This window comes from Camelus bactrianus, chromosome 32, assembly GCF_048773025.1.
Source record: "Camelus bactrianus isolate YW-2024 breed Bactrian camel chromosome 32, ASM4877302v1, whole genome shotgun sequence".
Lineage (NCBI taxonomy): Eukaryota > Metazoa > Chordata > Mammalia > Artiodactyla > Camelidae > Camelus > Camelus bactrianus.
In genome coordinates, this window is record NC_133570.1 from 9,222,830 (window position 1) to 9,248,738 (window position 25,909).

Below are 25,909 nucleotides of genomic sequence, written 5' to 3' on the forward strand. Positions count from 1 at the left end.
GGACAAATACAATTTAACATCTGGCAGTAGTCCTCATCTCATACTTTTTTGTCTCAGGACCCCTTTTCAGCCTTATTAAATTATTGAGGATCCCACAGAGCTTTAGCTTTTTGGAATATATTGATACTATGTTTATTAAAACTGAGACATGTTGGAAACACAATACACAATTCTGTTAGCTGTCAGAGCAATAATGTTAGCACACATCACATGGCCTCTGGAGAACTTCACTGTCCACTCTGAGAGAGTGAAAATGGCAAATAACATCTTAGTATTATTGCGAAAGTAATTTGACCTTGGGGACTCCCTGAAAGAGTCTCAGAAAACCCAGTGGTTCCTGGAGCTCACTTAAAAACCACTGGCACAGGAGGAAAAATGACAGGAAAAAACTCACTACATGATAAATTGTTCTCTCCCAGTGCTGGAATTATAATTTATTTTTATTTGGTTCTTTGTGTATTCCTGTTTTAAAAAATAGAAAATAAAATGACCACGGATTGTTCTTGCAAACAAAAAATGAGACAGTACACCTGACTCCATAAGATTGTTGAAAGGCACAAATAGTAATAATATATTTGGCCATAGGGAAAAATTAAAAAGAAAAGACCTCCTGAATATAAGACATGACATCATAAAACTCCTGGAAGAGAACACAGGCAAAACATTCTCTGACATAAATTGTAACAATATTTTCTTAGATCAGTCTCCCAAGGCAAAAGAAATAAAACCAGAATTTTAAAATGGGACCTAATCAAACTTAAAAGCTTATGCACAGCAAAAGAAACCATAAACAAAATAAAAAGATAACCTAGAGAATGGAAGAAAATGTAACTGACAAAGGGTTCATTTCCAAAATATACTAACAGCTCATACAATTCAATAGCAAAAAACAACCCAGTCAAAAAATAGGCAGAAGCCCAAAATAGACATTTCTCCAAGGAAGACATACAGATGGCCAACAGGCACATGAAAAGATGCTTAACATCGCTAATTTTTAGAGAAATAAAAATCAAAACTACAATGAATGGAACCAACCTAAATGTCCATTGACAGATGACTGGATAAAGAAGTTGTGGTGTATTTATACAATGGAATACTACTCTGACATAAAAAAGAATAAAATAATGCCATTTGTAGCAACATGGATGGAGCTGGAGAATGTCATTCTAAGTGAAGTAAGCCAGAAAGAGAAAGAAAAATACCAAATAATATCACTCATGTGTGGAATCTTTAAAAAAAAGGGGGGGGGGAGGACACTATGAACTCATCTACAAAACAGAAATAGATTGGCTGACCTAGTAAACAGTCTTATGGTTACCGGGGAAAGGGGGAGGGAGGGATTAAATTTGGGAGTTTGAGATTTACAAATGTTAGCCACTATATATAAAAAAAATAGATTTTTAAAAAGTTTCTTTTGTATAGCACAGGGAACTATGTTCAATTTCTTGTAATAACTTTTAATGGAAAAAATATGAAAACGAATATATGTATGTATATGCATGACTAGGGCATTGCGCTGTACACCAGAGATTGACACATTGTAGTTGACTGTACTTCAATTAAAAAAAATTTTTTAAACTATTAAAAAAATTGGAAAAAAGAACCACAATGAGGAATCACTTCACACCAGTCAGAATGGCCACCATTAACAAGTCTACAAATAATAAACTCTGGGGAGGGTGTAGAGAAAAGGGAAACCTCCTACACTGTTGGTGGGAATGTAAATTGGTGCAGCCACTATGGAGGATCCTTTAAAAATTGAAAATAGAGCTACTATATGATCCAGCAATCTCACTTCTTGGCATACATCCAGAAAAGATGAAAACTCTAATTCAAAAAGATACATGAACCCCAATGTTCAAGCAGCACTATTTACAATGAATTCACAAATGAATTTATTTACAAAACAAACACACAGACAGAAAACAAACTTATGGTTACCAAAGGGGAAAGGGGGTGGGGAGGGATAAATTAGGAGTATGGGATTAACAGATACCCACCACTATATATAAAACAGATAAACAACAAGGATTTATTGTATAGCACAGGGAACTGTATTCAATATCTTGTAATAACCCATAATGATGAAAAAATATATATATATGTCTGAATGACTTTGCTGTACACCTGAAACTAATGCAAATTATAAATCAACTGTACTTCAATTTAAAATTTAAAATAATTACTTGATTAAACCGAGCTATAAACTAAAAATAAGGGTCCAGTTTCCCCTGTGTCAATCCCTGGTCTGTTAGGGCAACGTCTTGCCCTCAAAACTTCCACTGTCCAGTTTGGAGAGAAAATGTTAAGTGCACACATGACTGTGTCACAAGGTAATAGAAGGTAAACGTCCCGGAGACTCCAAATGCCGAGCATCTGCGTCCTACACAGTATTGCAAACTCCGGCGCGGGTCACAACCCACCCGTCACAGACACAAGTGGAGCTCAGCCCCCAAGTTAAATGACCGTGGGTCTGAGCAGGACGTGCGCGCTCCGCAAGCTGAGAAGGGCGGAGCCCGGATACTGACACGGGGCTCCTCCTACACTCTAGCTCCGCCTCCCTCTCTGAATGGCTGCTAGGCCAACTTCCCATTGGCCGCCCGCTAGAAGGCAGATTTCCGGTTTGCTCATCGGGCCGCTGAACGCGGAGGCGGCCATGGTGCGGTTCAAACACAGGTAAGCAGCTTCTTGCCCAGTTCCGGCGGCCCTGGCCCCGGCCCCGACCCCGGCCCCGACCCCGACCCCGCCTTCATCTCCCTCTCGCCCGCCGCAGGTACCTACTCTGCGAAGTGGTGTCGGACGACCCCCGCTGCCGCCTGAGTCTGGAGGATCGAGTGCTGGGCGGCCTGGTACGGGACACGATCGCCCGCGTGCACGGCACTTTCGGCGCGGCTGCGTGCTCCATCGGCTTTGCAGGTGCGAGGGTGCCGTGGAACTGGGCGGGGCGGGGGCCAAAGGGCGGGGAGAGAAGGAAGGGGCACGAGCTGTCAAGCCCTGTGCATCATCCCCTGTAAGAAGTCGTCCTCTTTAGGCGTCTCGGACCCTGAGCCCGAGGTCTGGGCGTGTCCAAAATTAGGTGGAGAGCCGAGAGCAGCAGGCAATGGTACTTTGGGCAAGAATCCCCTGTACCTGTTTGATATGTGTATATTGGGGGTTGTGATTGATTTAATAGGATGGTGAGAGTCAAATAAGGTTAGCCCTGTATAGTTCTGAGTAAATTATTTGCCTGGTTACATTGACATCATATGGAAAAAATAAGTCAAAATTACTCCTGAAAATTAAAAAAAAAAAAAAGGTATGTGTGTATATAAACGCAAGTGGCCCTCTCGACAGCCACACTATCTAAATTCATTCCCTCTTCTACCATATGCCGGAAACTGAATCCTGGAGGAGACAGTGCACACAGGCACAACTCTCCTATGTCAGGTGAGACTCAACTGGCTGCTACAAGAACCTACGTAGCCCAGATGCAGAACGATTTGTTTTTCAGTCAAGTGTATTGACTAGTCAGTGGGTTAGAAGAGCATTTTAAACTCTAAATTTATTCATCAGTTCTGAGCGGCTTGCAAGGCACTGGATGATGTTTATCCCTCTTCCATAAAGGTCTTTGGTAAATTTTGTTTTGCCTTCAGGAATCAGATTTTACTCAGTGATGCATCCCAAGTCCCACAGCCTTCAATAGTCTCTGGCACATGCCTCTCAGTTACCCTAAGGTTTTAAATCTTCTCCTGGGAATCCAAAGTTTCCCAAAATGATCTTTTTTTTTTTCCTCACTGTAGTGCGATACCTCAATGCCTATACCGGAATAGTGCTACTTCGATGCCGAAAGGAATTCTACCGACTGGTGTGGTCAGCTCTTCCCTTCATCACGTGCTTGGAGAACAAAGGACACCGTTACCCGTGTTTCCTCAACACCTTACATGTCGGAGGTAGGGGTCCATGTGATGTGGCCACTGGTTTCCAATAGGTAATAGGTTCAGAGTTCAGTCTCTAGTAGTGGGTAGGTCTTCCTGCTCTCCTCCCAAGAACAAGATACCTTTCCTTAGCTCGGAACGACTTTGAGGCAGATACCTTTCACAAGCTGACCACAAAGCTCTTTCATGTGCCAGGTACAATTAGAACATGTCAGAAGTTCCTGATTCAGTACAACAGGAGACAGCTGTTGATCTTGTTGCAGAACTGCACTGATGAAGGTGAGCCACACTAGCCCAGTGCCTACTGAGCACTGCCTGCCTCCTCCTCCCGCTGAATGAGGTCACTCCCAAAGACGTCTTTAATCACCCGTGTTCTTTCTCCAGGAGAGCGGGAAGCTATCCAGAAGTCTGTCACAAGAAGCTGTTTCCTGGAGGAGGAATCAGCTGGGGAGGAGCTTTCAGATAGTGGTGGTGAGGAGGCTGCTGGGGCAATGGAGTGAACCTCTGCAGGCTGCACTGTGCCCAAGCCTCGGGGTCCACTTCTTGCAACAGGACGTTCTAGAAGGCAGCAGCGTCTTCTACAATTCTCAAACTGAAGGACTAGTGACCAGAAGTCAAGTTACCAGTTCAGAAAGGGCTTATTTGCTTAAAACTAACTGAAGACACCTTTACCCACCATTGCCTGGTTAAGTGGTTCTGCAGGTTGTGAACCCCCTATAGTTATAGACATCTTTGTATCTATTTGCCTGGCTGAGAGCAGGTTTAATAAATGTATTTGGCTTCTGTAGCATTTAGCCTGCATATGAATGAAGTTCATGCTTGGCCAAGTCTACCCCTAGCCTTGGTGAAAAGACCGGCTCTCTATGTGGTACTAGATGCAAGCCTCACAGTTGAGACCCTGTACCCCCAGCCCCTGGGACGGGCCCTAAGCCAGCCAGATTTTTTAGAGTAGTAGCAGTTTTAGTGAGACACAGCAGCTAAACTGGCACAGATCTGTAGCTGGTCTCAATACTTACCCATTCGACCTTAAAAATACCGGCTACCTCGCCAATATTTAATCAGGTAACCTGACAAAAATGCAGTTCTTGCACTCCTGAGTCAGGAAAAAAACTACCCTCACCTGACCTCGTTATTACACAGCCAAGCAGCAGCTGCCAGCCTGTGGCAGTTTTCTGCAGTTCTACCCTCCCCTGCTGCCTTGTACTGGCCTGGCACCTGAGGCAGGCGAGACTGCCATATCCACAGGAATCAGGAGGGACCAGAGACTTGGGATCAGTTTTGATCTGCTACTTAAAGTAAAAGACATTTTGAATATCAATTTTCTCCTCAAAAAAATGGATGTCACTCAAAGTCTCTTTCTCTTACACATTCAATAAAGATTTGTAATTTTTGCTTCACGTGCCCCCTCATCTACCCAGGAGAGTTCCTGACCCAGGACTTCTGAACCTCTTCCCTTTAAGAATGGCAAGTTAGAGCGAAGCCCAGCTTGAGAACCCTTTAGGCCTGACACTAGGAAAGGCATTACTCCAGGGGAGCAGAGTTGCTCAAGCTCACGAAAGCTGTTACTTTAACTTAAAGTATTGTACATCTAGCTGACCTATAATAATCTTAAAGAAACCAGAAAGCTCACAATGCTTGTGCAAGTGATTTATTGCAACTATTTGCCTTCATATTCTATTACACCTAGAGGTCACTTTATTAAGCAACAAAATAACTCACATCACTCAAATTCAGCTCAAACCAATGCATAAAACTACTCTAGAAAACAGGGAGGCAGTGGGCAACCCACACTGCTCTTTGAACCTGTCCTGCTCTGCCTCCTGGTGTGACAGACTCCTCTGTTCCTATAATTCAGGCCACTGTCTCTTGAAACAAGCTTGATCTAAAGGTTGCCAGGGCTTCCTTAGTCAGTGACAGTTACAGCTTTCCTTGCCAAACAGAAGCCACATTAGGAGGCAGAACTGTCCACCATCACACATGCTAGTGCAACCCAGATCTGACACCACAGCCTGGCTTTTGTCAGAAGAAAAACTGCAATTCAAGCTGGGTGTCCTAAATCCATTTTATTCCCATCCCTGTTTCTTTAACAAGAGAATGGAACAGATAGAAAAGATCCAAATGTGTTTAAAAGACACGCCAATAAGGTGTGCTGAAAGCGTGATGCTCTCACACATGATGTCACAGCAGAGCACTGAACACTCTGGGCTGGGCTAGGCTGCTCCAAGGGATGCTGGAGGGACTCAAACTTACTCTGAGTTGAGAAAAACTAATTACACGTGGGTCAAAAAGACTAACCTGGCAACAAACTAAAAACCTTGGCAGGAAGAGATCTCTTGTGCGTGTCAATACTTTATTTTGGTGTAAAGATGGGAAGCTGGAAAATACACTGCATTTAAAATTTTCTTGGTTCCCCCTCACACTGTGGAAACCCCCTCCCCCCAGAGCTAATCTGTTCAAACTCAAATACTTAAAAATTACAGCAGCAAAACAAAAGCGCACAAAAAAAGAAAACCAGATGGAGAAGGTAGCCTGGGCCAGTAGTGTCACTTAGTGTGGACGACTGAGGTGCTGAACAGGAGCTTCTGTTTCTGTTTTTTCCTTTTCTTTCCTCCTTTCTCTTCTAAACAGAAAACAGAAAGAGCTTAGCTTAGAATGCCATCCTCTTGTCTCCCGGCCAGTTTTCATTACTGAGAGTCAGAGAGGCAGTTAGAAGTGCACGCTCTGGAGCTGGACTGTCTGGATTCAGATACCAGTCCTTCCGTACCCTGAGCCTCTGTCTGCAGGCACGGCACTTACATCCCTAGACCAGTTTCTCGTCTGTGATGTGAGTTATACCCATTTTAATATGGGTATTGGGAGAATAAAATTAACACAATGCTAGGCATACGGGAAGCACACCATCAACGTCAGTGTTGTTCCCACCTAGTCATGAACACCAGAGTGGGGTGGGCCTCAAGCCTATCTCCACCCATTAGCCACCCTCACCAACTCAGGATTCTTAAATCTATCCTCCACCACTGTGTCTTAAGACGGTTTAAAAAGAACTCCTCAGAATTTCACATCAAGGCCTCAAGGATTTACCTGGGTGGCAAAAGGGTGCTATATCTGACAATGTGAGTTGACACTAGAATGTGAGCCGAGAGGGTCGGAGGGAAAAGTGCCGACTGATGAGTGACATCTGCCACTGGACCCAGGAGGGAATGACACCTGAGCTGAGCACCCCACTTCTGTGCCTTTACCAGAGAGGGGATCTGAAGTAGCTGGCGTGTCCAGTTTCATGAAGGCTGCTTCAATAGCTTGGCTGAAGGAATTCTGGAAACTGGGCACAGGAACACGGTCTGAGTTATCACTCTCGCCATCGCTGTCCGCAGGGGCAGGAGGAACTAAGCTGTTTTCATCTAGAAAAATACCAGTGTTAAAATTGCAGATAACTCCAGAGCCTTTTACTTTCTGAAAGGGGCCAAATTTCCCCTTAACCAGAAGGCCATTCTCACCTTTCTTTGGAGCAGTTTTGGGCCACACATCTGCTTTTGCTTTTCCAACTCTCAACATCTGCCAAGGAGGGAAAGGGGGGGAAAAAGAATTTAAGTAAATGACCTTTTCTTTTCCAGACTTCTGCCTTGACATTAGCTGCTTAGAGAGACAAAGAATCAACTACCACCTCTGCAAAAAAGATTTTCTAGATACTTCTCTCCTTAACACATTGTTTTGGTCATGTCCTCGATATCCTGACCAATGGAACTGGCAGTGAAACCCACAAAGTGGGAAACCAGAGCTGTTTCATTCCTCAGGAAACAGGAAAAGAATATTGCAAAGGCAGCACAAGAGATTCATACTTAGATTCTCAAGCTGGGAATCTTGTCTTTGTGTCATTCCCTGCTTCTGACAGGGCTTTCCTACTGTTCTTGAGACCCCTAAAATCATCAACCTCTTGGAATAAGGAGTGTGCAGGACCCTCCAATTTTAAAACAAACCAGCTAGCTATCAAATCTCAGCTATTCAAGGCCATGAAAAGCAACTTAACTTTACCCTGAAACTGCTCCACAGCCCTTGTAATTACCTTTTAGTCTTTGCTTTTCCAATAGATCCTTAATTATTAACTTTTAGATCCAGCCACAGCCTAGATTCCAGCAAGTACACAATAAAATGAGAACAATCTCTCCTGCCCCTGAGTGAGTTTTTCATCTCACTTGGCCAAGGCCAGCTTTGTAACTGCCGAGGGCCACTCTAAGTCCCACTTGCCAGACACAAGAGGCCACTCAGAGCCTGGGGAATTTTATTCCTGGAAAAACACCAAGAGACAAGCCCCACAAGATTCCAGTAGGAATGCCTGTCACAGTATGTGTCCCAAAGTGAGGCTTCAATGTTACACAAGATGAGTTCAAACAGCAGATGTTGATTTCACTGACAACCATTCTTCACTGAGCACCACTTTGACGATCTGCTCCTTTGGTCCCTGGGAGTTTGGGGTCTAACAGCATGACATCCGAATCACCTTACTCTTAGAAGTTCATTGAAATACATCACCTGTACTTTATTCTTGCCAAAAATGTTTAAATGTTTAACCTGAATCCACTTATAAAGAAACAACGAGACAAATCCAAACTATAGGACAATCTATAAAATAACTGGGCTGGGTGCTTCAAAAATATCCATGCCACAGGCAAAAAAACAAACAGAAGCCTGAGAAACTGTTATGTTTGTTTTCTGGGTGTTTTGTTTTGTTTTGGGGGTGAGGTAATCAGGTTTTTTATTTATTTAATGGAGATACTGGGGATTGAACCCAGGACCTTGTGCCTAGCATGCACTCTACCACTGAGCTGTACCTCGACCCCTTGTTGGAACTGTTATGGGTCAAAGGAAACTGAAGAGATGACAAACTAAATGCAGATAATAATCTTTGATTAGACTGACTGAAAAGAATACAGGATACTGAGACAAATGGGAAAACAGAAATCTTTGCTTAGATAATATTAAATCAGGTAATGTCTTTGATGTGATACCGATATTTGTGGTTATACAGGAGAATATCATTTTGGAGGAATGTATTTTCCAAGAATTTAGTGGTGAAGCGTCATTCATGAGGTCTGTAACTTATCTTCAACGCAGAAAAAAGAGAAAGTAAATACAGCAAAATAGTAACCACTGGTGAATCTAGGTGAAGGATATGAGTGTTCATTATACTATTCTTTCAACCTTTTAAGTTTGACGTTTTTAAAAATATAAAGTTGAAAAAAGCAATGGCAGTAAAACCTAGCTAAAAAAAAAAAAAAACAACCTAGGCACTGACCTAATTCCTGGGAACCACTTGCTTATAACCCCTGAAGCCTAGCAGTTCATTTTCAGGATTGCTCACAATTATTTCATCCTCCTTGACTTCAAGGACTCTCCTCACCAAAGTTCAATTCCTGCTTATTTCTCAGAACAAACTGCCATTTGTATGTGAGAAACATCCATATCAACTGCTGTAAAGAACTGTTAAGCTAATGATTCCAAACTAGCCCCAAAGAAGTTAACACCAACTTCTTCTTATGAGGGTGCTTGTCCAGCTGTCTGTCCATCTTCCTCAGTTATCTGAATGCAGGAATGCTGAGTGTTTGCTTGTTGTTTTAAAGACTAATAGTGATTTGACATCAAATCTCACTAGCCTAGTTTCCCTCCAACCTAGCTCCCCAAGAAAGCTGGTTTGGCTAGTTACCAGATAACCAAGACAACCTTTCCCTTCCCAAAGTGAAGAGGAATGGATTATTGTATGTAACAGATACCACCTGAATCAGAGATCCTAGAACCCAGGGACCAGTTAAAGTTGACTGACCTATTCCCAGCCCCTAGAACAGTGCTCAGTTCACAAGTATCTAATGATGTGTTAAATAATTAAAACTCTGATTCTCCCTCAGCTACTCTTGGCTTCTTTCCTTGATAAGTCTACAGCAATATCTGAGACTAAATCCATGAGCTTCCCTCTTAAAAAAGAATTCTGGGATTATTAAGACTCAGTGCAACATTAGCCTGTAAGTCTCCCCATCTCCGACAGGGATTTCCAGAAAGAACAAGTAGCAGAGTTCACGTTAAATACCCCTGGGCTGCTTCACAAGCAAAGGATTTACCTGGGCAAAGGAAGGGAAGGGAGAGTCTTCTTCCAGACTCCCAACGCAGAATGAGGGACTGCCCTGACTGGCAGTAGGTGACAGAGGGGTCAGCAGAAAGTCTGAAAGGAAACCAGAAACTTGATTATACAAGTCAAGTTCCAAAGAGTTACTGTCCTGTTAATAAGAGAAGAGATGAACCCTGAATCAAGTCTGGGTAATTACCAACCCTGCCTCAAAAAGCTAACCCTGGTCCGACTTCCACTCTGCCATGTTCTTATAAAACCAAGAACATGGCCTATTATTCACACCAATGATCATTAGAGAGAAAGAAAAGTTTCGGGCTAGAAGGCATAGCAAAATCTATTCCCAGAGTAAGAAAAACCATTTCCAAATCAGCCACCTCTCAAGGTTTAGGTATTGGACTGCGATGGACCAGTTTTATTTGGATGAAAAGGCTCCAAAAAAAAAAAGATAGAAAACAAGGTCAGGACAGCCTTTCTGTTCCATACAGCAGATGTCTATGACCTGGGAATATTCAGTTAGAATCCAAAACACACACATCAACAAAATCCAGCAAGATGCAAGCTTTCCCCCGATACTCCCTAGGTAATAGTCTTCTCCATCCTTTCTAACCTGGAGTTGAACATTTCCCACCTATCAGTCTACCCACTGCCCTGATCACTGCTGGGAAGGAGAGGCCTACTCACTCTCCCAGCAGAGGCCCTTCTGTACGTAGTCAGCTAGGGCCGTGTGGTACTTTTCTTCCTAGGACCATCCGAGTACTCTTGTCTAAATACATCAGAGCCCATAGACCTTCAGGAAAAGTTAGTATATGGAAATACAATCTTTAGATCACAGATGATGTAGTCAATAGTCAACGTTTTGCCATGTTTCTTTGTATAGCAGCTCTCTTCTCAGTTAAACTGAAGAGCATAATGGTTGTGCAGCCCTCAAGATCCAGATTCTAGTCCCAGTCCCTGCCAATAACCAAGTGCCTGACTTAGTCCTGGGCTCCTTATCTGCAAAATGATAGGCATATGATCACAAGGGTCACCAAGAGTTTTAAATATTCTAATCTTGGACACTTTGTTTAAAACGCCTCACAAAAATAAATTTTAAGGATCAAAAACTATCTGCCAATAAATACATACATACATACATACTATCTGCCAGCTAGATGAAGATCAGAAAAGACAGCTCTCTGAAATTATAGTAACTCTTTTTAAGTGTTTAATTTCGTAACACTTTAATATACTCTCTGTACATATCTAAGAAAAAAAAAATTTTAAAAGACTGGAGGCCTCTTTGAACAACCTCTCAATCCTAATCTCACTCCCTAGAGTGGAATACTGTTACCAATTTGGAACACAATCATCCCAATATTTTTCTATATATTTATAGATATACAAACACATATTGAAGAGCTTGTTTTGTGTGGGTTTTTTTTTTAAACCCAAAAGTTTTTTTAATCATATTTTGTCTTGTTCTACAACTTTCTCTAACCTTAAAGGTCTACCCATTAGTTCATGAAGAAAGCTATTTCTTTTTTCAATAGGTGTAAAGAATTTCATAGTATAAATGCTATAACTTAGCCATTTCCCTTACCAGTAGGCGTAATAGCTTGGTTTTTTTTTTTTTACCCTATTATAAACAATGTACAATAGAAGACACATATGAAGATGTTTACTATGTCTAAGGCAGAGTACCTCAAAGGTAGAAAATATAAATAAAACAGCTGGATTGCAAAGAAAAATCTAGGTTTAACCACCCTGACGTATGAGCTACCCTGAAGTTTTAAGAAGCTAGCAGGGCATCAGGTAGTCAGTACAGTCAATGGGAAAGGTGAATCAAATGGCAAGAATCTGATATAGCTCAGGAATATATTAACTACCCAAATAAGGGTAGTCACCCAAAGACCCCACCATGCCAAGTAGGTCAGGGTTGTTAAATTCAGACATTACGGTTTTGCTTAAGGTCTGGTAGTCAACTTCGTTCTTCGTCCCAACTTTATTTACCTGCTTGGGGACCTGGACTTCTGCTAAGAGGAGAAAGGGAGAGAGCCCCATGGCCCTCAGTGCTGGTGGGACCCAAAGCAGAATCGGAGGAGCAGGTATAGGAATTGAAGGCAGGAAACTGCTGTAGATTCTCTAGGGGAATGTGGACTTCTGGGTCTGCAAAAGAAAGATGAGAACGGTAGGCCCATTTATAGAATTCCTCAAAGCTTTCCCCACAGTTGTGGACAGCCAATATGAACCCCCCACAGGTCTGAGGGATGCAGACAGAAGCTTTAAAACTCAAACTTATAATAACTCACTTTACAGTATGTTTTTATTCTAGTACAAAAAGCTTGTTCTAACTATTCCTAGTTGAAGCTGGGTGATAAACCTGGGAGTTTACTATACTATTGTATATACTTGTATTTGAACAGCTCCGTAATAAAAAAGTTTAAAAAGCTTTGTTTCTGAAACATTAGTTTTCTCAAATGTTTAGGATTTGTGCCAAACAGCTACACAGCAGTGGGATCCCAGCTATATACCTATCCCAGTTGAAGAAGTAAAATTTATGTTTACCATACCGTATCAAGTCAAAATAGCTAAGTCCTTTCCCTAGCCTCAATTCTTTGTCTTCCAGAAGCTAACTAGGCCCTCATGTCACAGTAACCTCCTGGATTCAGTGAAGCTTACACTGGAGAACCAGATCAAAAGATCTGGTAATGAAAGAGCTCAAATCCAATTTCCTGCATGTATTTTCTAGTTTATCAGTAGTTTTCTACTATTTCAGACTCTCTTGGCTGACATGCTACGTATAGATGTCCCCAGAGAGTCAAAGGTGAGGCTTAATCTATCCAGAGAGCACATGGGACAGTTATCCCCAGCATTCAGCAGATCTAATTCCCTCCACCTACCCCCCGGTTTTTTTACCCACTATGCCAAGGATGAATTCAGTCTTACTCCTTACTGTGTTCTATGCACTTGGACCAGCATTAACTCATTAACTCTCAAATAAGCCTACTAAGGAGGTACTCTCACAACACACATTTAAGAGTTGAAGAAAGCAAGTGGCGGAACTGGGATGTGACCCTAAGCAGTGTGGCTCCTGGGCCAGGCACGGGGGCCTTTTACAATGATGCACAGCTTATCAACAATGAGAGCTCTTAAACTTACACTTGCCCTGTTTCTTGTTCTCCTCCATCTCAATCCGGCGCTCTCGGCGGCATTCCTCCCGGGCCTTCTTCTGCCGCTGACGTTTCCTCTTCTCAATGTCATCTGTGGGTTGGTGAGGTTGTGAGAAGGCAAAGCCAGGACAACATGGCTATTAAGTCCTCCCAGCTAACGAGTAGCTAACTCATAGCTGGGAACATGAGTTGGCCCAGCTGCACTGGATGAATGGAGTACATAGGAGGTTCTGAGACTCATGACACAGTTTCTTAATTCCTCTACACTGGATTTCTTGTCACAAGACTCCCTGAATCCACTATAAAGAGAAGCAAAGTAGGGGCATTCTCACCTGAGAATATCTCTAGGGTTTCCTTAGAGACTAGAGGAGGCTGCAAAGCCAGTTCACAGATGCTGAACTCGCAGGTGAGGGGCAAGTGAGAGAGGTACCTATGACGCTGTCGAACATCCTACAACAGAAAAGGGACCACACTTAACCAAGATCAGGTCTAACTCAGAGCAGAGGTTCCCACCCCAGATATCCGGCAGTATACACACACGCTCAGCTGGCACTGGGGCTCAACGAGTAGTGCTCAAGCTGTCAACATTTTGAAAAGTCGAACAGAACTGTCAATCAACCTACAATAAGGTAGAAAAAGCAACCAAAAGCAGTTTTTGGTTTGTGCTGCAAATGAATGAATGGAGACGGGTAATGAATAAGCTAAAGCTGATCAGCTGTTTCTGATTTTCTGGGGGTCCACAGCTGACAGGAGGGAATAAGGAACAGTTATTATTGGCAAAAACATCTGGAAACCACTGACAGAATTAATGATAACTGGGAAGGCAGATAAAGCAGATTTCCCTACTGAATGAAGCTTGGCCTAAAACAGTTGGAAAAAAAAAAAAAGAAGCCCATCAATGTAATTTTTTTTATTCTTTTTCTGCATTTCTAATGCAAAGGCTAGAGTACTGAAAGAGTAAATTTGAGACTTAAAACAAATTTGTGATCAATACAATGGTAACTTTCAAAGGGCAAAAATTCACATATGTAAATTATCAGACAATAATTCATGGGTATCTGCTAAGCCAGAAATTCATTTCCAGTTTATGTAAACTAGCTTCAAGCTTCCAAGGACTTTATGTTTTCTTGGCCATTTCTCGCAAGCAAGGAGGAGAAAGAGAGACAAAAAACAAATTCATCTCAAATGAAAGTAGGAGATAACTATTCTCAAACCACAGTAGATGAACCTGTGATGCAGAGAGCAGTAGTGACCGAGATAACAGAACCCCAGCACAGTGAGGGAGCACCATTTAACTTTTTAAAAACTCACAGGCTCCATCACTTGACAGAAAGACTTAAAAACACAACCACTAAAGGCCTGGAAGTCTGGGGACGGGGACCGGCCAGACCCACCACAGAGAGATTATGTCAGTGCTGCTCCCGACCCGCGCCGGCCCTACCTCCGACATTGAGTACCCAGCGATCTCCACCACTGCTGCCGAGATCTTCTCAGGGCTCCGCTCCAGGCTGCCATACTCCCGCACGAGGCAGCGAACGTTCACAGGGTGCAGGAACATGTACTGCCCGTCCTCCGCTGGAGACAAGTGGCTCTGTCACACCACAGTCTTGGCCAGCCCTCAAGTCAGGGCCCTCCTCTCCCTCCCCAACCCGAAAGGCTCAAAGGACCCAAGGGCCCAGGATCTGGTGGCAATGCCTCCTCCTGCTTAGAGAGCCTGATCTCTTCTCTGAACCACTAAGCAGCAGCCCTGCCCTCCTGCTCAGGGAGACTCACCCTGGTAGAAGTAGTAACAAGGAGAGCTGCCCAGGTGTGTGGCGCTCGGTTTGGTGATAGGTTCCTGCTGGCTGGACTCAGTACAAATGGTCCCCTCTCCAAGATTGTCTTCTGCTAACTCTGAGTCATCACGGGCCTCTGACAACCCCTCGGGCTCTGGTTCAGACACTGCTTCTTCTTCCTCTACCAGAGGGAGAGCAACAGGACGAGGAGGAGAGCCGAGAGAACAAACTTCGTTGGTTTCTTCATCGAAAGCAGACAGATACTCTAGCACACCCTGTTGGGACAAACTATAGGTCACAGAAAGTACATGTGGCAAAGGCAGGCACAGGAACCAAGCTCTCTTGAGGTTTATCTTAGCTGTCACGGTCACTGATTTAACACCACAGGGGAAGAACTGATAAGCTCATAGGAAATACTCATAGTTCCCTCTTCTCCCCCAGAAGTTCAGACCTCACAACAATGCCCACCAGCTCAATAGCAGCATCTGAGGAACGGCAGCCATTAAGTCTGTAACAGCGACACTAACCTTCCTGGGTTGAAAAACGGACTCCTTTGCCAAGGGAGCCATCAGCACCAGTTGTTCCAGAGCAGCCACGGCACCGGTGACCGCCCCTCTGCTTTCAGCCAGTCCTGACAGAGCCTCTTCCCGAGTCTAGACACCAGACAGAAAATCAGAGAAAGCTAAGTTTCCAGAAACACACTAGGTTTGAAGGGCAAAAGCTTACAATGGCCTCTCTCAAAAGAAGCAAAAGTTAAAAGGCAACAAGGAAAAAACTAAGTACTTAAAATTCTTCTCAATCTTTAAGGGAAAAAGGAAACAAAAAGCAAATAGTACTAAAATGGGATGGTATTCTGCTGAGCATCTGACAAGAATAATGACAACACTGCACAAAAACTTCCTGAACAGAAATCCAAGAACACAGAACTAGTCACCTGATTTTTACAAACTATGCTTAGACAGAGCACCCCCAGTGCAGGAGGCAAGGCTTTGGGCAAGGCCCACCTCAACCTAGACAGCTCTACTTCTGTGTAGCTTTTCTTCTCCCTGAAATGCATTTGAACCAACATGCTGAATTACAGAAAGAAAACAAAACATAAATATACAGAACCCTGCTCAAAGAGGACTTATGAGCCAGAGATATAGGAATTCAGATACCAACTTCACCTCTTAGATTAGTTATATGTCCGTAAGTATGATTACCTAAACCATGATTCCATTTCCTCATCCGTGAAAGGGGACAGTTCTACCTATCACACCAGGAAATGAAGCTGGAGTTAGATAAATGTAAGCACAGTACCTTAGCACAGGGCTTGTCACATGGCAATCACTCATTAAACGAGGGCTTTCATTGTGTTAATATAGCTCAGTGATTCTCAAAACATGATCTGGGGATGCACAGCAACAGAATCACCCTGAAATTTGTTCCAATGCAGATTATTGTGCTTACTGAGCCCAGATCTACTAAATCAATCTCCCGGTGTGGAGCCCAGAAACCAGTGATCCTGATGCTTGTTAAAGCCTAAGAATTCCTACTGTAGAAGATATGGGACATGAGGAATTCTCTACTTGAGTAATTCTTGCTGCTTCAAAACCCTCAGCATATATTGCTAGAACTTGTTGAATAGGCCATAATAATTTCTCCACAATGACCCTCACACAAAACATCTCCAAAAATAAATTCAAGTGTTTTCCTAGAAAATAAAAAACCTACCTTGCTTAATTAAGAACACAGCTAACCTAAGAAACTCCAGTGTCTCAGCTGTTAAGATAATTTTGACTTGCTCCTTTCAGCTCCAGAGAGCACTTAAAAACCACTAGGTCAACCTTTCCCTCGTATCACCAAAGCCCAGAGCAAATCGGCTTTTTCAGCCATTCCCTGCTTAGTATCTTAAATGTGGGGCTGAAGTAACTAATCCCCACCACCCGTCCCATTTCAAGAGCGTCGTCTCACCTTGAGCTCCTGGATAGCTGCCTCGATAAAGCAGGACTCGGGAGTGTGCTTCTCCTCTGCCAGCTGCTGCTCCAGCGCTGCTCTCTCTTCCCGAACCACGCGGTGCAGCACCTGCTCTTTGGAGGCCAGCAGTAACTTGGAGTACTGGCTGTGCTGTTCATCTGCAAGAGAGCCAACAGGATCACAAAAAGGCAAAACTCAAAGCTCACAACTGCATGACTAAATAGGAGCTTTTATACACAGCTTTTTTCCTAAGGTGAAAATGGAATAACTTAGCAATTTTCCCTTAAAAAATTTGAGCAATAACCTTAACAAAAGGTTTGTAACTCTAACCCCGTAACACAAGGAATCTATCCTAAAAACACCAAAGATGTAGTAAAATAATCAGTGAAACTATGTTCATTAATTACAGCATTTTCTGTAGTATCAGAAAAGCTCCAACCAACTACTACGTCCAACAGTAAAGAAACAGTTAGTGCCATGATGGTATATTCATTAAAAAGAATTCTGCAAACATTAAAAATGCTTTTCTAAGAAGGAAACGTTTAATGACATGGAGAAATACCCACATTACATGGGGAAAAGACAGATGCCAGACAAGAAAACAATTCCAATCTCACAAAAACATACATGCATAGAAAAAACAAACAAACAAACTCTACAATCAACATTTTGGGGTACCTCTGGGTAAAAGGATCATGGATGATTTATTTCCTTTACTTCCCTTTCCCGTATTTTGTGGACTTCAAAAAAACCTTTAAGACTATGTTATCTTTTGAGTTTTCCCACTCTCCCAATCTAGTACCCACGCAGAGATTAACATTTACAAATCTGGATGTATGTCCCTCAAACCTTTTTCTATATATTTATATATCTGTGTTCATTAAAAAAAAGTTTGTCCATAAATGATAAACTATAAACTTTGTTCTGCAGTTAATTTTTTTTTCAGTGTGTCATAAAAATCTCTCCAAAATGTTAACACACAGATCTCATTTTTACCTTCTGTATAGTGTTTGACAACATGATATACTCTAGGAAGTTTCTTGTGAAGTATTTAGGCTATCGACAACTTCTATTACCTTGTAACAAAAAAAATCCTTATACGTGCTCCTTAGTACAAATGATTTCTTTATGATATTTAAGATTAAATACTAAATCAAAGTTATGCTATTTAAATACTACCTCATCTCCCCACCACACACACATACACAAAAGGCTGTACTAATTTATACTCCTACCAAGAACAAGAGTACTCATTTCCCCACCCCTGCCAAAACTCAATACAGGCATCCCTCAGGAATACTGCAGGTGCAGTCCACCACAATAAAGCGAAAACCACAATAAAGTCAGTCACACAAATTCTGGGGTTTCCCAGTGCATACAAAAGTTATGTTTAAGGGAGGAAGATATAGCTCAAGTGGCAGAGCACATGCTCAGCATACACAGGTCCTGGGTTCAACCCCCAGCAACCCCTCTAAAAATAAATAAGTAAACCTAATTACCTCCTTCCTCCAAATAAATAAATAAATAAATAAATAAATAAATAAATAAATAAATAAATAAATAAATAAATAATTTTTTAAAAGTTATGTTTACACTATACTGTACTCTATTAAATGTGCAATAGCATTATGTCTAAAGATACCTTAATTAAAAAATACTTTACTGCTGGAGAGGAAAATATAGTTCAGTGGTAACGCGCATCCTTAGCATGCACGAGGTCCTGTGTTCAATCCTCAGTACCTCCATTTAAATAAATATATAAATAAATCTCATTACCTCCCCCCCCAAAAAAACCAAAAAAATACTTTACTGCTAAAAAATCACCTCACAACGCAGGGTTGCCACAAACCTTCAATTTGTAAATAACGCAGTATCTGCAAAGCAGGTAAAATGAGATATGCCTGTATCTGCTTTGTCTTTTGTGTGTGTTTGTGTCATTATGATAGGCATTTTGATTCACATTTGCATAACTCTATTCAAAGCTAAACCTCTGTAGACACTTGGAGGATATTCAGATATCCTTCTAGGAAATGCTTTGTCAGGTGCTTATTAGCATACATTTCTACTAGACTGTTAAATCTAATCTATAGAACACCTCTATGTTCTGGATGTTAATCTTTATTTTAAATGTGTAAATCTCCCCCTAAGTTTATTTATCACCTGTTGAGTTTGAGGAGCCTTGTCAGATTTTATTCTTATAAAATCAAACTAATCAATCTTTTCACTTATAGCATCTATATAGTTTTAGCCAGGTTCAAAAATCCATCCAGGTAAAAACTTTGAGAATTTATAAAGACATTTTCCTATATTTTCTTTTAAAAGTTTTGAATTTTGTTACATTTAGCTCTTCAGTCCATCAGGAACTGATTTTTATGAATGGTATGAGATCTAATTTTATTTTTGGTTTTTTCCATAAGAGTCAACTGTTTCAATACCACTTATTGAGAAATCTCTTTTGCCCAGAAATTGAAATGCCACTTTAATCCAATGCTCATTTCCATATGGAATACAGGAAATACAGCCCCTTGCACTTTCCCCACTGTATGCACTGACCACACTCTATGTCCGAATTGCCTGGCTACCAGTTTGTCTCTTCTATTAGACTACCGAGTTTCTTGATGACAGGTGCCAAGACTGGCCGACTGTGGAATCCCCAAGACAGAGCACACTGCCAGAAACTATTCAAAACCTTATATGTATTTTAATTTTTCATCCCGCAACTGGGCAAACTTGAAACCAAGAGGTAAACCACTCTCTGCAAACTCCACCTAACCTACTGGAATCCTATGACTAATCTGGAAATGCTAGAAATGGCTTGCTGAAAGGCTAAATTTCTGATAGCAGACAGATATATTCAAGAAGCCTTAAAGGGTGTACCCACCATTATTTGCCACCCAAATCAACCAAACTCACCTCCTAGATGAATAGGATGGTCCACATTCATCCATTTGGATTTGGGCAAGGCCACCAACACCCCTTTCTCCCTCTTCATCAGCTGCATTGTAATGGTATCACCAACAACATACTGACGTGATTCTGTGGCAACAACACTGTAACATGGACATTTATATGTAGCAGAGCAAGGAGTTAGCAGACTGGGGTCTAATTTAGCAAGTATCTCCATCTTACCTCTTGAGATCCTTCTTATGCACAGAGCTATAACAGATGGGACATTTACTCCAAGTCTTCTCACTCAGTGAAAGATAGTGCAGGATGCATGCCCAGCAGAAGATGTGTCCACAACGAGTTATCTTGGCTGCAGTAGGTGGATATAGGCATATCGGGCAAGATGGCACTTCATGGCTACAAATGCGCTGAAACAAAATGCCACCACAAGTTAAACTGCTTCCAGAATTTAACTAGGGATTGTCAAAGTTAAAGCCTCTCCATTTCCATCTCCAACGAAACAAAATGCCTCCACAAGTTAAACTGCTTCCAGAACTAACTAGGGATTGTCAAAGTTAAAGCCTCTCCTTTTCCATCTCCATCCTCATCCCTCTACATCTCTAACTCAAAACATCTCCATAAAATTGTTCAACACTGCAAGTATATGTTGACAGAACATATCAAAGCAAATTTAAGCAAATCATTAAGGAAACTATAATAAATAAGTGGTTTAATATAATAAAACTACATAGGTATTTTGGGGAGTTCTACACCAAAGGGAAAAAAATGACAGAAATCAATATATGATCTCATTTATAAAAAATGATTTATATATACACATATATAAAGGCATAAAAAGGGTCTAGAAGTAATATACCAGTAACTTTCAACAGAGGAGATGAGACTTTCATTTTACATATATCTCTTTTTTTTTAAACCAATGCATATAGAACTTCAGTTTCATAGGCCTTCTATGTCATTCTCAGGTAATTTTATGAATTTTCACAGAAATGGGAGTCCAGGCTTTGGGGATCTATCATTTTGAAAGGTATTCTACATCATATAACCTACGCACAACAAGGGGATCCCTAGAGCCCACGACTCCAACAGAAGACAAATGCAGCAGTGGTTTAGACAGAAGCACGGCTGTGTGGCTCATTCACCTGTCACAAGGCCAAGGCCTAACCCGACACTGATTACTATAAACAGCGACCAATGAAGCAGTGTCCATGTAGTGAGCCCATCCGGGGTCAGGAGAGTAACCTGACTTCTCCTACTGCCCTGGCTACTTCTCCCCAGGAGGGAGGAGGTAGTAGAACTGCTTTCACCCTATAGATTAGAACCCCGACACCCCAGCCCCACCAGCCAGTGCAAATTAGCACAAAGTGAACTCCAGGAGAAATCAAGGAAGTGTCTACAGCAAGGCCAGGCAGAAAGGGGGATAGGCAGTGAACCCAGCCAACAGCTGCTGTGTCCCACAATCCCTTTCTTTAGTTTTTTCTCACACTAACAGCTTATAAGCTTAGCTGAGCCACTCACCACTTGTTCCACAAAGTCCCAATTGACTAAGGTATCAGGATCAGCAAAATGAACTGTGTAGTCTTGGTCTTCAGATACCACAAACTGGCAGCTAGAAACAGGAAGAAGACAAGGAAAAGGCAGACTGTCAGAATCCACCAACAAACCCTCAGGAGAAATCCATCATTTCTTCACTTAGAAATCATATGCAGGCCATTAGCAGTCATGGCTTGTGAAGCACTGAACTAGGACTTCAGCCTCAGTTCCAAGCCCTGACTCTGGAGGGAATCCAAAGATTCAGCAGGCAGGAGTCTAAATCCATAAACTCTCTTTTTTCTGCTTCCAAGCCCAGCCAAGCCACCTGTAGGCCTCCCTTGAACTAAAATTAACCCAGACTATGGCCCCACCAACCAGAAGGAAGCCAGATTTCCTCCCTCAGAACACAGCTACTCTTCAAGGCAGTAGAAAAGACTTCCCACTCAATCATCTGAGTACCAGTTTATGTAAAATAATAAATGGTTACTTCAGTCTAGATCCAAGGTCAAATCTCAAATTATAAATAACGCCACACAAAAGGAAATGAAAGGGACCAGTATCTGAGCAAATGTATGCCAGGCACTCCTTGTCATTCAATTCTCTAAGTAATTTCTCCTCGTTTATAGAGGAAAAGCTGAATCTCAAAGCAGTTAGGCAAATTATCCAAGGTCAAAGGCCAAAACAAGATTCAAATCTGGGTCCAAATCCAAAGCGAACACTTTTACTACCTCATCATGATACTAAAGCCTTATTTAATTTTAATGTTTATTTCAGCATTATATTCGTTTAAGCACCAAGAACATCAAGTTGAAAAATGGGTTTTCAACACTTGCCAAAAGAAAGAAAGAAGGTTGGGGGATGGAGGGAGGGAGAAAGAGAAGGAGAAAAAAGAAAAAGAAAAAGAGCCAGATCAATATCTGTTCTGCCTGTCTCCCACAGCAGTTTAAAACAGGCACCACAAATGCCCAGAGGCTCAGTTTCACTTTCCTCCTAAGAGGAGCTGTACTCACTTGGCTTGTAAAAAGAGTTCCTTGTTAAAAGGCTTATGCCCCCACTTGTTCCTTTTCCCCCAGCTGCCATGTCCATTGCCTTCAAAGTGACCCGCCTGGCCACGGGGTTCAAAAGTGAAATTCAACAAGTGGTTCAGGTTGATCTTCTTTGGACCAGAGAACTGGGCAGGGCTAAACTCTGCCCGTTGAGCCTCTGCTACCTAGAGAGAATGAGAATGAATCAGGGTGTTTTAGATTAGGATGACACTTACTGACTCACAGCAGAAACCAGCACAACCCCTCCTCTACATGGCTTAAAATATTAACTAAATAAGACATAGGCTTGAATTTAGTAAATAATCTTCCTAAGGAGGGGTAGTGCAAATGTCTACCCAAGACCTAGATGAGAATGGAGAAGGGAAAAGAGCTTTGTAACATACAAAGATTTACTTAACGGATTAATCTTTCTACAGTCCCACAAGACTCCTACACCTTCACTCTTGTTAGCTACTTGTTCTCTGGTTTGTTCCTGGCAAACGTGAGTCTGTAGAACTACACTCTGGAGGTGGCTTGCAGGCAGCTGCTAACTGCCATAGGCTTCAGGATCCTGCCAGAGACCTCCTGCCTAAGACATACACTGCTATTCACTGTTAATTAAAACCGGCAGAACCAGAACATGTAGGCAGACAATCCCTGTGTCCAGAAATAAACCCAATCAGCAGATTCAGAAACAGTTTAGAAAGGGGCGACAAATCACATATGAGAAATATCATTGCACACAAAGATGAAATCTTTATCATATTGGGGCTTTTTCGGTCCTCTTTAACATTTAAAGTGGTACAGGTATCTGCTCTAAGTCAGCTAGTGCATTTCTTAATGTAACTTTCCCATTTAATGTCATACGCACTTGGCACTGTCACTAAATACTAGTAAACAGGCACTTTAAGTGTCTATACACCATTATATTATATGGGTATACCATAATGCCTTAGTGTAGGACACAGGTTGTTCAAGGCTTTTCCACCACTAACAAAATAATGCCGTGATAAACACACTTCTGGATAGATCTTTGTACACAAATATTTAAATACCTACAATTCTTTCGAATATATAGTAGGAATTATTGTCAAAGGAAATGCAAATTTAAGGCTTTTGCTGCTTATCAGTAAGCCAGACTTAGAGATTAATGAGCAGCATCTGCACACACGTGATAAAGAATCCAAAGACACCTTCTATTGGAGGGACAACCAAGACACCCTCTGAGATACTCTATGCATACAGACTCACAGTATAGGACTTCACTGAGCACAGTGAATAGCATACAGTTAGACAATTTCCTTTTATCTTAACAATGTATCTTGGGAGACAACACCTCCCCCAAGTTGTTTATGTAACTCAACACAGGAATCCAAAGACTGCCAGGTCATCCCTTACTCTCACCCACTTGACACTCATCTCCAGAGGGCTCTCTCTGTCTCCCCTAATCAGTCTTCCACCCCATACCCCAAACTTATAGATAAGAGCTTACGTTCGCCTCACAAAATCCCATACATTCTCAACCTTCCATCGTCATCTTTTCATCCTAACTGGCGCACTGTCTCTCTCTGATACTGCTCATCATAATTCCTGACTACACTTCCAACACACTCACCTCTCAGTTCTTGAACTCCTCTCCTCCAAGCAGCTTGCCCTCCACCTGACCGCCACCACCCATCGCCATGAGCATACCATCTAGAACTGTGCTGTCCAATAAAGCAGTCATTACTATCCAGATACTGCTACTGAGCCAGTGCCGTACCACGAAACAGCATTTTAGCTATACTGGATTAGCTACATTAAAATTAATTTCATCGTTTTCACTTTTTCACTGGGGCAACTAGAAAATTTTAAGTTACATATGTGGCTTAGCACTTCTACTGGACGGCAATGCTCTACAGTCTGGACCATCTGGTAACAACTGCAACCTCTTCCACCATCTTAGTTGTGAGCACCCTACCAGCAACTCACTCCTTTCTCAGCTTGTTCCCATTAGTTCTGATCGCAACAACTTTCACCCCCACTAGGATCTCCAAACCAGTGATCCAATACCCCCCAAATTTTCTTTCCTTATTTGGATCTAATTCTGTGGTCCACTGCCCCCTTCTCTTTGTTGACTATACTCACCTGGCAAAACTTTCCCCTGATTAAACCACTCTCTGCCTATTTCACACCAGCATCAGAGCAGTTAAACACAGCTAAAGGACACACCACACCATACCAACCCATCTCACTGAAGCAGACCCTCATGCTGCCTGGTGATCATATTGCAATCCTATTATACTTCTGTGCTCCATTAATTCCCCAGTCAGCCAGACAACTCCTCCAGTCCGCAGGTTCCAAACCTCCTCTCTCAGCTCACCTTTTATATTTCACTGAGCCAGTAAGAACAATCAGAAAAGAACTCCTACACCCTCCTGCCAGTAGTCAGCCTTCCTCTTACTACTGCGGATGACCTGGCAAAGCTCCTAAGTCAACTCCTCCACTTGTGCACTAGATCCCAACTCCTCGAGAACTCAAGGACACTTCCAGCAATTCTCCCCCTTTCCTCTGCATCACACTTTCCCTCTCATCAGAACAATCCCATTAGCAGAGGTATGCTGCAATTTCTCTAACCTTAAAATCTCTCTTGACCTCACATTCCCCTCAAGCTATTGCCTCACCTCTCTGCTCCCCTATAGAACAAAACCACTAGAAAGTAACTATCTAAACTTGCTGTTTCTTCTTCCCATCCTCCCATTCTCTACAAATCTATGCCCAACAAGTTTTTGTCCTCACCACTCCATCAAAGCAGCTCAAGGCCAACAATCTAACCTACGTTCACATCTTCAGATCTAATGGTCAACTTTCCATCCTAATCTTACTCAGCCTATCAGCAGTACAGGACAAAACTGATCACTTTCTCCAAATGGCTTTCAGTTCTCTTCCTCCCTTTCTGCTGGTTCCTTATCACCCTGATTCACAGCTCAGTCCTTCAATCTAGTCTCTTTTTGCAACACTGACTCTTTAATGATCTCACTTAGCTCCATAGCTGCAGACACTAGGGGTACCTGGACAGCTCTCTAGCCTGGGTCTCCTCCTTGAACTCCAGACTCAGTTAACAGCCTATCTCTACTTAGAGATCCAATAGGCATCTCAACACAAATATAACATTTCCAAATGAAGGCCTTTGTCTCCATAGCCCCCTTCCCTCCCCACCCCCAAACCCTGTACTCCTCCTGAAGTCCTCCCCATTTCAGCAAACGGTACCTGATCTCGGCTCCTGCCAAAAACATGTCATTCATTTTTCTGCTCAGACCCCATATCTAATCTATTTAAAAATCCTGTTGGGAAAAAAAAAATCCTGTTGGTTCTACCTTGAAATATCTCCCCAAATCTGACCTCTCACCACTATCACTCTGTTTCAAAGCTTCCATCACTCTCACCAGGAATACCTTAATAACCTAACTAGTCTCCTTGCTTCCACTCTCCTCTTTAAAACTGCAAGTCAGATTACCTTACTTCTCTTCTTAAACCCAATAGCTTCCCATCTCTC

General features: G+C 42.2%; 2 protein-coding genes across 2 annotated transcripts in view; one reads left to right on the forward strand and one right to left on the reverse strand.

Annotated features, from left to right (window-relative positions):
- Nucleotides 1-2,585: 2,585 nt before the first annotated feature.
- On the forward strand, nucleotides 2,586-5,311 carry POP5 (POP5 homolog, ribonuclease P/MRP subunit). Its single transcript, XM_010969590.3, has 5 exons — nucleotides 2,586-2,676; nucleotides 2,774-2,916; nucleotides 3,780-3,929; nucleotides 4,110-4,193; nucleotides 4,299-5,311. Exons 1-5 carry the CDS (start codon nucleotides 2,657-2,659, stop codon nucleotides 4,412-4,414), a joined length of 513 nt encoding a protein of 170 aa, XP_010967892.2. The 5' UTR covers nucleotides 2,586-2,656; the 3' UTR covers nucleotides 4,415-5,311.
- A 235-nt stretch (nucleotides 5,312-5,546) lies between these two features.
- The window catches only part of RNF10 (ring finger protein 10), a 29,938-nt gene continuing 9,575 nt past the window's right edge, over nucleotides 5,547-25,909 (reverse strand). Inside the window, exons 3-17 of the mRNA XM_010969591.2 lie at nucleotides 22,360-22,559; nucleotides 21,335-21,425; nucleotides 20,039-20,223; nucleotides 19,823-19,959; nucleotides 16,907-17,067; nucleotides 15,481-15,606; nucleotides 14,952-15,228; nucleotides 14,620-14,753; nucleotides 13,511-13,628; nucleotides 13,168-13,269; nucleotides 12,019-12,174; nucleotides 10,022-10,122; nucleotides 7,409-7,466; nucleotides 7,154-7,312; nucleotides 5,547-6,534 (exon numbers count right to left, since the gene is read on the reverse strand). Of these exons, the coding sequence (XP_010967893.2) occupies nucleotides 6,458-6,534; nucleotides 7,154-7,312; nucleotides 7,409-7,466; nucleotides 10,022-10,122; nucleotides 12,019-12,174; nucleotides 13,168-13,269; nucleotides 13,511-13,628; nucleotides 14,620-14,753; nucleotides 14,952-15,228; nucleotides 15,481-15,606; nucleotides 16,907-17,067; nucleotides 19,823-19,959; nucleotides 20,039-20,223; nucleotides 21,335-21,425; nucleotides 22,360-22,559 (2,082 nt within the window). The 3' untranslated portion in view covers nucleotides 5,547-6,457. The remainder of the gene's footprint in view (nucleotides 6,535-7,153; nucleotides 7,313-7,408; nucleotides 7,467-10,021; nucleotides 10,123-12,018; nucleotides 12,175-13,167; nucleotides 13,270-13,510; nucleotides 13,629-14,619; nucleotides 14,754-14,951; nucleotides 15,229-15,480; nucleotides 15,607-16,906; nucleotides 17,068-19,822; nucleotides 19,960-20,038; nucleotides 20,224-21,334; nucleotides 21,426-22,359; nucleotides 22,560-25,909) is intronic.

What these genes read in the sequence shown, in the direction of transcription:
- POP5 (XM_010969590.3), top strand. Translation starts at nt 2,657, where the DNA reads ATGGTGCGGTTCAAACACAG. An exon ending in GTGCTCCATCGGCTTTGCAG is followed by an intron (nt 2,917 to 3,779) that starts GTGCGAGGGTGC and finishes TCCTCACTGTAG; the next exon opens with TGCGATACCTCAATGCCTAT. An exon ending in CAACACCTTACATGTCGGAG is followed by an intron (nt 3,930 to 4,109) that starts GTAGGGGTCCAT and finishes TTCATGTGCCAG; the next exon opens with GTACAATTAGAACATGTCAG.